This window comes from Eutrigla gurnardus (assembly GCF_963514095.1).
Source record: "Eutrigla gurnardus genome assembly, chromosome: 4".
Lineage (NCBI taxonomy): Eukaryota > Metazoa > Chordata > Actinopteri > Perciformes > Triglidae > Eutrigla > Eutrigla gurnardus.
This window is the reverse complement of record NC_139918.1, coordinates 6,150,461-6,162,076: the sequence shown is the minus strand read 5'-3', so window position 1 is coordinate 6,162,076 and position 11,616 is coordinate 6,150,461. Positions and strand designations below refer to the sequence as shown.

At 44.7% G+C, this 11,616-nt stretch overlaps 1 protein-coding gene across 1 annotated transcript; it reads right to left on the bottom strand.

Annotated features, from left to right (window-relative positions):
- Positions 1-1,222: 1,222 nt before the first annotated feature.
- Positions 1,223-2,953, bottom strand: LOC311012486 (uncharacterized protein; the record flags this gene model as incomplete). The annotated part of the gene is made up of 2 exons (XM_084007947.1): positions 1,223-2,177; positions 2,655-2,953. The coding sequence occupies 2 exons, from the start codon at positions 2,951-2,953 to the stop codon at positions 1,376-1,378; spliced, it is 1,101 nt and encodes a 366-aa protein (XP_083864073.1). The 3' UTR covers positions 1,223-1,375.
- Between the last annotated feature and the right edge of the window lie 8,663 nt (positions 2,954-11,616).

The window sequence follows — 11,616 nt, the reverse complement described above, 5'->3', positions numbered from 1 at the left end:
GCTCTGGTCCCTGTTCTAATTTTGGAGACTTTAGGAACTACAAGTAACCCTTTATTCTGAGAGCGTAGTGCTCTAGGAGGACAGTAGGGTTTAATGAGCTCTTTAAGATATGATGGTGCCTGTCCATTAAGAGCCTTGTAAGTGAGGAGAAGGATTTTAAATTCTATTCTGGATTTTACTGGGAGCCAGTGCAGAGAAGCTAATACAGGAGAAATGTGATCCCTTCTCTTCTGGTTTTAGTCAGAACACGAGCTGCAGCATTCTGGACCAGCTGGAGAGATTTAAGAGATTTATTAGAGCAGCCTGATAATAAAGAATTACAATAGTCCAGCCTTGAGGTAACAAATGCATGGACGAGTTTTTCTGCATCTTTTTGAGACAGCATTGGCCTAATTTTAGTAATGTTACGCAGGTGAAAGTAGGCTGTCCTCGTGGTTTGTTTAATATGCGAGTCAAAGGACAGGTCCTGATCAAAGATAACTCCAATGTTTCTTATGGGGCGTTCACACCGAACGCGATAGACGCGAATTGAGCGGCGACTCTACATTGAAAACCAATGGCGCGTCTGACGCGGCGCGAATGGCGCGTCTGACGCGAATGACGCGAATGGAGCGTCTGACGCGAATGAAGCGAATGAAGCGAATGGAGCGTCTGACCTGCGTGGATAGAAGAGGAGCGATTTCTGTCAAGCCTGGCTCCTTCCCTCCATAGGCTGCCACCTCAGCAAAGGGAGTACATCAAATTTCAAATACATAAATTAATATTCGAGAACACAATCGTCACACTCAATATGGACGTACTGGAGTAGCTGGGGTGGCAGCCTCTGCTGGGAACGAGCCAGGCTGGTGATTTACGCCTGGTTTTTGTTGTTCCGTTTGTTGTTGTTCTGTCTCTTTGTTTTTTGTTATTTTTATGTATATAAATATATATTTGCTTAATAATTATATATAAATATACATATTATTATCTATTTTTTGAGAGAGATTTATATTGTTATTTTTTACCCTCAGTAAAAAGAGAAAAAAGAGACTTCGATTTCTCATGTCATTCTTTCACACATTCTTTAAAGTACAATAAGATTGTAGACTGGCCAGTTTGAAAATGATAATTAAAGTAAAGAAAAAGTTTAATGGTGTAATATCAGAGGGGTCAGTATTGTATGAATTGATGTTACATGCACAATGATTGGTAGACATGAATTGTAGTAGTTATACTGCAGGATTATTGCTCAATACTTTTATTTGGGTGGCTCTTAAAAGAGCCGTTTTTGGGGTGCTTGTGCACTAAACATTATGCTGCCACGGGACCACTCCCTCCGTGGAGAAGAAGGCTGAGAAGGTCTCCCGAATCCTGATGGCCTCTCTCGCCGAGTTGTTTACCCAACTCTTCCCAGACCTGGCAGTGGCTCCACCTCACTCCCTGTGATGCTTCCTCCAACTCCTGGTGTCTGGGCTGTCATGCGCAGGAAGTTGTGAAGAACACAAGTCGCCTTCACACACTTCTCTGCCACTTCCGGCCGGACCTCGAGGACACGGTGGTACATCCTCCACTGAGCCGCCAGGATGCCGAAGGCATTCTCCACCACCAACCGGGCCCGGGACAGACGGTAATTGAAGATCCTCTTGTCTCTGGGGAGGATGCGCCCAGGGAATGGCCTCATGAGGTTCCTCCGGAGTGGGAACGCTTCATCAGCCACAAAACAATGAGGCTGGGGTCCTCTGTGTTCTGCGGCTGGTAGAGGCTGGTCCGCTGGCAAGTGGAGGGTTCCAGCATTAAGTGCCCGGCCAAAGGCAGAGTTAGCCAGGATACCTCCGTCACTGGTTCTCCCGAAGCCCCCGACATCAATCACCCTGAACCGGTAATTGGCATCCACCACGGCCAAGAGGACAATGGAGAATGTCCCCTTGTAATTAAAAAACTGGGAACCAGAGTTGGGAGGGGCCTTCAACACCACATGCTTCCCATCCAGAGCTCCACAGCAGAGAGGAAAGTTCCACCTCTCTAGAAACTGCTCTGCAATGGACCTCCAGGTTTCTGTGGTGGGCACAGCCATGAAGTCCTCGACCAGGCAGTCCCAGATGGCACTGACCACAGCAGGAACAATGGCAGAAACTGTAGAAATTCCCACACGGAAACTGTTGGCAATGCTCCTGTAGGAGTCTCCTGTGGCCAGGAACCTGCAACATAGAATAGATAATGGGTCAGGCTTTCATTTTCTTGAAAACATTAAAAACAGCCCATGGAATATCACTTAAAAATTCTCCAAACATTTAACAACATTTACACTTTTATTATTCATTTATTGGAAACTGCAAGCTTTGTTATTAAAAAAAAAAGTCAATGTATATTATATGTAAAAGATTAGGTATATCTGTGTAATCTCATTGTGAAATAAGAACCATTTTCAAATCTTAATAAGGAAAACTGATAACATTAACAAGTAAAGAGTTAATAAATACTGTATTTGACTGAAAAAATGATGTGAAAATTAAAAAGGTTTGTTTATGCAGGTTTATAGGTTGATATGCATTTATCACACAACGTAGGCTCCTCTACAGTTGGTAAAATTAGTAGCATACTTTATATTATGTAGCCTATAATATTTTTACATGTTCATTTTGCAGTAGTCTACTACTAATTAAACCACAACTCACCTCAGACAGATGGACAGGCGCTCCGCAGCTGAGATGGAGCGCCTGTAGTTGGTGTCCAGGCGGGAGATCCTGGCACCGACCCGAGATAACAGGTCCTCGAACTGGGCTCCGGTCAGCCTGAGGTACCGCTGGAACCGGTCGTCATCCAGACGGAGCTCCTGGAGGAGACGATGAAATTCCCCCAGCTCCGTACGCCTCCGGAGGACTTCATGAACCCAGACACGACGGCGGGTGGTTTTCCGGCGTTTCTGGATCTTGTACAGCAGGTACAGTGCAGCAACGGTGGAGATATCAGCCATGATCGAGGTGGAGAGAGCGGGAGAAAGGGGCGCCCACGGTTCAAAAATGAGCGTCATGCGCGAATGACGTGAATGGCGCGTCGCGAATGGCGCGTCTGGCGCGTCTGACGCGAATGACGCGAATGGCGCGAATGACGCTAAAAAAGTCCAAAATGATCAAGCGGCGCGATACACGCGTCTGACGCGATTGTATTCGCGTCTATCGCGTTCGGTGTGAACGCCGCATTACAGTAGCATTTGAGGCGATGGCAATCCCATCAATAGTCGCTATATCTTTAGACAGCGAGCTTCGGAGGAGTTTAGGCCCAAGTACAATAACTTCCGTTTTATCAGAGTTTAACATCAGGAAATTGCAGGTCATCCAGGATTTTATGTCATCAACACATGCCTGGAGCTTAACTAGCTGATTGGTTTCTTCAGGCTTGATCGATAGATATAACTGAGTATCATCAGCATAACAATGGAAGTTTATAGAGTGTCCTCTAATAATGTTGCCTAAAGGAAGCATATATAAGTTGAAAAGAATTGGTACGAGCACAGAACCTTGAGGAACACCGTATTTAACTTCAGTGTGCCTGGAGGATTTTTCATTGACTTGCACAAATTGATTGATTGGATAAATAGGACTTAAACCAGCTTAATGCGGTTCCTTTGATGCCAATTAATTTTTCCAGTCTACATATTAGAATCTCATGGTTAATGGTGTCAAATGCAGCACTAAGATCTAGCAGAACAAGTACAGAAACCAGTCCTTTGTCAGAAGCAATAAGAAGGTCATTTGTAATTTTCACCAGAGCTGTCTCTGTACTATGATGTACTCTAAATCCTGACTGGAAGTCCTCAAGTAGACTGTTATTGTTGAAAAAGTCACACAGCTGATTGGCGACTACTTTCTCAAGGATCTTAGAGAGAAAAGGAAGATTTGATATTGGTCTGTAGTTTGATAAAACCCCTGGATCTAGAGTAGGCTTCTTAAGAAGAGGTTTAATTACAGCTACTTTAAATGACTGTGGCACATAGCCTGTTAATAAAGACACATTGATCATATCTAATAGCGACGCGCTAACTAAGGGTAAGACTTCTTTCAGTAGCCTGGTTGGTATCGGGTCTAGGAGACAGGTTGAAGGTTTAGAAGAAGAGATCATTGACGTTAGTTGGTTTAGGTTGATTGGAGAAAAGCAGTCTAAATATATATCAGGTCTTAATGCTAGTTCTAAAACTCCTGAGTTTGAGGGTAACGCGGTTCCAATTGAAGGCAAGATGCAAGTAATTTTGTTGCGGATTGCTAGAATTTTATCATTAAAAAAGTTCATAAAGTCGTTACTACTAAGATCTCTAGGAATGCATGGCTCAGTAGAGCTGTGACTCTTTGTCAGCCTGGCTACAGTACTGAAAAGAAATCTAGGGTTGTTTTTATTTTCCTCTATTAAAGATGAGTAGTAGGCTGCTCTGGCATTACGGAGAGCCTTCTTATACGTTTTAAAGGAGAAATCCGGTCATTTTTGATCCCATTTCCGTTGTCCCCAGGGTCATCCCGACTTATTAGAAGCAAAAAACCCGTCAAAAATTGACGTTGCCTAGCCCGAGATCTGTACCTGCCTGGCAGCCTATCTGAATTCTCTGAGTTGCTATCAAGTTTAGTCCTTAAATCAGATAAAGTTATTATTGCGGGGGATTTTAATGTCCATGTGGACGTTGTAAATGACAGCCTTAGTGTAGCATTTACTTCCTTAATAGATTCTATTGGCTTCAGTCAGAGTGTACAGAAACCAACTCACTGTCATAGCCACACTCTCGACCTCGTCTTATCTTATGGCGTTGACACCAGCGACCATAGTCAAATGTGTCCCAGGGGCCAGAGCGGGTGACATCGAAGCTCAATTGAAACTGCTGGCTAAGGATAAACGTAAATACAGTAAGATTGTTATTCACGTCGGCGTTAATGACACCCGATTACGCCCGGTATTTTAATAATCTTTCCTCAAAATTCTTCTTTATCTGACCATTACTTGATAACCTTTGACTTATTGCTGCTGGACTTCGCTCCTCTAGTAAAAAGCTACTACTCTCGGTGTCTATCGGATAGAGCAGTAGCTAAGTTTAAGGAAGTAATTCCGCCAGTCTTGAGTTCACTTCCTTAATGAAACGGAGGACTTCTATGTTAATCTTAGTCCCTCCCAGATCGATTCTCTTATAGATGAATCTGGAAGCCTACTGCGAACTACTCTCGACTCTGTTGCTCCGCTAAAACAGAAAACTATAAAGCATAGGAAGTTAGCTCCCTGGTATAACTCCCAAACTCGTAAATTAAAACAAAAATTGCGTAAACTTGAAACCATCTGGCGCTCCACCAAACTGGAAGAATCCCGCCTGGTTTGGCAGGACTGTCTTAAAGGAGGAATCCGGTCATTTTTTACCCCATTTTCATTGTCCCCAGGGTCATCCCGACTTATTCGAAGCAAAAAACCCGACAAAAATTGACGTTGCCTAGCCCGAGATCTGTATCTGCCTGGCAGCCTTCCAGACTCGCTCCAATGCTAACCTATTGGGGCAAGTTTTATCTGCTTTCCTGGGCCTCAGAAAACAATTCCAAGACATATGCAACACAGGTTGGGTCCGTACGAGATACCACGGCGCTCGTTTAGCTCAAATAGTGTGGCAAAACGACATAAATATGTGTGTTTTAGCATGAAGTTACTCACCTCAAATCACTCCATAGACATAAGCAGTAGATGGCCGAGCGCCTGTCGTCCCTCCCAGTCACCGCAGAAACGAAAACGTTTTCCACGTAGTTTTGATTTTGTATCCATAAAGAAACGACCGAGCTGTGCAGTCGTCATGTCCGTAATAAATCCATGAAGATGTTATGTCCATATGTATGACTATGTTACAACATAGCAACGATAGCTTCAGTTAGTAACGTGCCGGGTGCTCGTCCGTCCCAGTCACCGCAGAAACGAAACGTTTTCCTCGTAGTTTTGATTTTGTATCCATAAAGAAACGACCGAGGTGTGCAGTCGTCATATCCGTAATCAATCCATGAAGCTGTTATGTCCATATGTATGACTATGTTACAACATAGCAACGATAGCTTCAGCTAGTAACGTGCCGGGCGCTCGTCCGTCCCAGTCACTGCAGAAACGAAAACGTTTTCCTCGTAGATTTTGTATCCATAATGAAACAATCGAGCAGTGCAGTCGTCATGTCCGTAATAAATCCATGAAGCTGTTATGTCCATATGTGCGACTATGTTACAACATAGCAACGACTGCTTACAGCTAAACAGTAGCCGGGAGCCAAAACAATGCAAGTCTCGCGCAAGTTCCCGTCTGCCGTCCTCACTCTGGAGCTGTTTTCAAGCCAGTACAGTGACAAATCTTGGACAGTCGCGCGAGGGTCACTTTGATCTCACTCTGTTGATGAGAGACTGCAGTCTGCACACGCAACACATGACTCCCACTCGTGCTGTCAACACAACTAGCCTACTGAGACTGCGCAAGATTTGTTGTGGCTGTAGCAGCTTCAACTGTCACACAGGCTAAGCAATCTTACTATGTAGGCTAGCGCTAGTTACACTGTCATATGGACATGACGGTACTGCTCGATGGAAAGAAGTTTGTCACTGTATTGGCTTGAAAACAGCTCCAGAGTGAGGACGTCGGGAGACGGGAACTTGCGCGAGACTTGCATTGTTTTGGCTCCCGGCTACTGTTTAGCTGTAAGCAGTCGTTGCTATGTTGTAACATATGGACATTTGGTCATACATATGGATATAACAGCTTCATGGATTTATTACGGACATGAGGACTGCACTGCTCGAACATTTCTTTATGGATACAAAATCAAAACTACCAGGAAAACGTTTTCGTTTCTGCAGTGACTGGGATGGACGAGCGCCCGGCACGTTACTAGCTGAAGCTATCATTGCTATGTTGTAACATAGTCATACATATGGACATAACAGCTTCATGGATTTATTACGGACATGACGACTGCATAGCTCGGTCGTTTCTTTATGTATACAAAATCTACGAGGAAAACGTTTTCGTTTCTGCGGTGACTGGGACGGGGGAGCGCCCGGCACGTTACTAGCTGAAGCTATCGTTGCTATGTTGTAACATAGTCATACATATGGACATAACAGCTTCATGGATTTCTTACGGACATGACGACTGCACAGCTCGATCGTTTCTTTATGGATACAACATCAAAACTACGTGGAAAACGTTTTCGTTTCTGCGGTGACTGGGAGGGACGACAGGCGCTCGGCTATCTACTGCTAATGTCTACAGGGTGATTTGAGGTGAGTAACTCCATGCAAAAACACACATATTTATGTCGTTTTGCAACACTATTTGAGCTAAACGAGCGCCGTAGTGTCTCGTACGGACCCAACCTGTGTTGCATAGGTCTTGGAATTGTTTTCTGAGGCCCAGGAAAGCAGATAAAACGTGCCCCAATAGGTTAGCATTGGAGCGAGTCTGGAAGGCTGCCAGGCAGATACAGATCTCGGGCTAGGCAACGTCAATTTTTGTCGGGTTTTTTGCTTCGAATAAGTCGGGATGACCCTGGGGACAATGAAAATGGGGTAAAAAATGACCGGATTCCTCCTTTAAGACAGTCCTGCCAAACCAGGCGGGATTCTTCCAGTTTGGTGGAGCGCCAGATGGTTTCAAGTTTACGCAATTTTTGTTTTAATTTACGAGTTTGGGAGTTATACCAGGGAGCTAACTTCCTATGCTTTATAGTTTTCTGTTTTAGCGGAGCAACAGAGTCGAGAGTAGTTCGCAGTAGGCTTCCAGATTCATCTATAAGAGAATCGATCTGGGAGGGACTAAGATTAACATAGAAGTCCTCCGTTTCATTAAGGAAGTGAACTCAAGACTGGCGGAATTACTTCCTTAAACTTAGCTACTGCTCTATCCGATAGACACCGAGAGTAGTAGCTTTTTACTAGAGGAGCGAAGTCCAGCAGCAATAAGTCAAAGGTTATCAAGTAATGGTCAGATAAAGAAGAATTTTGAGGAAAGATTATTAAAATACCGGGCGTAATCGGGTGTCATTAACGCCGACGTGAATAACAATCTTACTGTATTTACGTTTATCCTTAGCCAGCAGTTTCAATTGAGCTTCGATGTCACCAGCTCTGGCCCCTGGGACACATTTGACTATGGTCGCTGGTGTCAACGCCATAAGATAAGACGAGGTCGAGAGTGTGGCTATGACAGTGAGTTGGTTTCTGTACACTCTGACTGAAGCCAATAGAATTAAGGAAGTAAATGCTACACTAAGGCTGTCATTTACAACGTCCACATGGACATTAAAATCCCCCGCAATAATAACTTTATCTGATTTAAGGACTAAACTTGATAGCAACTCAGAGAATTCAGATAGGAATTCAGAGTATGGACCAGGAGCACGATACACAATAACAAACAGAATTGGCTGCATTGTTTTCCAGTTTGGGTGCGAAAGGCTGAGAATCAGGCTCTCAAATGAGTTATAATTTAGTTTTGGCTTAGGATTGATTGACAGGCTTGAATCAAAAATGGCTGCAACTCCTCCTCCACTTCTGCTGCCTCGAGATATATGAATATTAATATGGCTGGGAGGACTAGCTTCATTTAAGCAAACATAGTCTTCATCACGCAGCCAGGTTTCAGTCAGGCAGAATAAATCAATATGATTATCTGATATTAAGTCGTTGACTAATATTGCTTTAGATGAGAGAGATCTAATGTTTAAGAGTCCACATTTAATTCTCTTATTTTGTTTTACTACATCAGTGCTAATTTTTAATAGGTTTTCATGTGAAATCTCTCTTCTGTTTGACCTAATTAATTTGGTTGGTCGGGGGACAGACACCATTCTTATGTGGTTTTGGTTTTGGGTGGGTGACTGCTCTAAAGGAGGCGCAGAGAAGTGTGTAAGACTGCAACTCTGCTTCCTGGTCTCAACACTGGTTTGTCATGTTCTAGGACTACCAATGAGATCAGCGATGTTTCTAGATAGGAGAGCAGCTCCATCCAAAGTGGGGTGGATGCCATCTCTCCTGATCAGACCAGGTTTTCCACAGAAAGGCTGCCAATTATTAACGAAGCCCACATCGTTATCTGGACACCACCTCGACAGCCAGCGGTGGAAAGATGACATGCGGCTATACATGTCATCACTAGTAAAGTTTGGCAGGGGACCAGAGAAAACTACGGAGTCCAACATCGTTTTTGCATATTCGCACACCGAGCCAACATTCATTTTAGTGACCTCCGATTGGCGTAATCGGGTGTCATTAACGCCAACGTGAATAACAATCTTTCTGTATTTACGTTTATCCTTAGCCAGCAGTTTCAATTGAGCTTCGATGTCGCCCGCTCTGGCCCCTGGGACACATTTGACTATGGTCGCTGGTGTCACTATTTTCACGTGTCTCACTATGGAGCTGCCAATGACCAGAGTTGGCTTCTCAGCGGGTGTGTCGCTGAGTGGGGAAAATCGATTGGACACGTGAACATGGTGGTTAACCATGGGCTTCGGTTTAGAACTATGCCTCCTTCGGACATTCACCCAGCCTCCCGGCTGCTCGGGGTTTGCCGGGGGACGGCTAGCTGCTACGCTATGTCGGTCCACACCGTGTACAGCTAGCGTCAGCTGGCTGGTTACAGCGGCAGCCGACGGGGGATTATTGGTGCGGAGGCCTGCTTCCAAATAATTTATCCTCGCCTCCAAAGCAAAAAGTGAACTACATTTATTACATGTACCGTTATCAGTAAAGGAAGCAGAGTAGTAGCTGAACATCAGACACACCGGGCAGGAGAGAAGAGAAGGAGGACAGGGAAAGAGAGAAGCCATCGTAGCTGCTAGGCTAGCTGCTGTGCTAAAGTAGCTAGCAGAGATAGCGCGTAAACAACAGCAAATTTAGCGAGGCAACTCAGAGAGTGAGCGATGTGTCTGCTGAAGCAGGGATAGCGTGTGCTTAGTTTAAACTTGGCGGTAGTAAGCCGCTGAACATGGAAACTACGTTAAATTAACAGAGTTAGGCTAGAGAGAAAAACACAGCCTGTAGCGACTATCACGGAGAAACAGGAAATGACGCAAAAAGCTTACCGTCAGAGAAGTCTCACGAGATGCAGTTAGATCTAGAAAAAGATGCGTGTAGAGATCGTCAAGGAAGCTAGACCAACGTGATTGTGCTGCGTGCTTACTACCTTCTACCCAATATACTTATCCTTGAATATATGTCGGTCTCCTGTGCTTTATACTACTTGCAACATAACAAATTGGCCAGAAGGAACTTTCTCACGTTACTTTTGCACTACGGATTTATCTATTTTTTTTTTCAACATGACCGTTGCAAAGCCTTTTCCGGATTTTTTTCTGCCTGCACCGGGGGAGCCAGCCATTCCATTCAAGGTTTGGGAACAAACATTCAACAACTACTGCTTGGTCATCGACGTGGAAGGACAAAAATGGACTGAAGCAAGACAACGTGCCCTTTTGCTTCACTGTTTAGGAACAGAGGGACAAAGACTTTTCCACACATTGCCGGAGACTGGTGCTACATTAGCAACTGCGCTAACTGCCCTGCATGGCTACTTCACGCCAAAGGTAAACGTGGTCGTGGAACGACACACGTTTAGAAAATGAGCACAGCTATCAGATGAGTCAATCCTTCAGTACGTGACTTCTTTGCGAAGGCTAGCTGCTACTTGTGAATTCGCTAACTGTGATGACATGATACGTGACCAGCTAGTGGAACATGTTGCAAATCCACGTATTAGAGAAAGCCTGTTGCTAAAAGAACAGTTAACACTGGAGCAGGCTACTACTATTGCTAGTCAGATGGAGTCGGCTGGAGAACAAGCAAAGTGCATGATGACGAGCGTTTAAAAGCAGCTTGCCCGTGCATGCAGTTCAAGTACAAGGAAAAGGGAAAAGTAGACAGCCATACAGAAATGCACGTTCGGGCTCATCTGCAAGTCATTCTACCGCCAGTTATACCCCTGCTGCAAAGTCCCGCTCATGTTTTCGTTGTGGATCCGACAAGCATTTGGCTAATGCACCAGAATGCCCTGCATTCAAAGTGATATGTAAAACCTGCAACAAGAAGGGACATTTTCGCGCGCGTGTAGGTCTGCTGCACAGACTCATAGCGTGTGTCAAGTGGAAATACCTGAATACACTCTGCTATTGCTACAGCAGCCAGAGTCACCAGCAAAGCTTCACTGCACTGTGGACATTCATGCTGGGACATTGCAAAGTACGGTTAAACTTACAGTGGATACGGGAGCCTCAGTATCAGTTTTGCCAAAATGCATAATGGAGGAATACTTCAAGGGAGTGCCCCTACAGCCGCCTGCAGCTCGCCTTGAGACATACTCCAAAACTCCAATCAAAGTGCTGGGATGCATGCCTGCTACAGTGGTGAGGAACAGTGAGTACTGTAAAGTGAACTTTTAGGTAACAGAGACTGGATGGGCATGGATTTGGTAACTGCACTTAAGCTGCGTATTGAAGGTGACAAAGTGCTTTCTGCCTCACCTGCCTGCAACATTCTTGCCTCCAGCCCAGTCATGCAGCTTTCCAAAGCCGAAGCACAAGCTCCATCAGTGGGTTGTGTGAAGGTTTCATGCATAAAGTCAAGGTCTCTAAGACTGCCATACCTG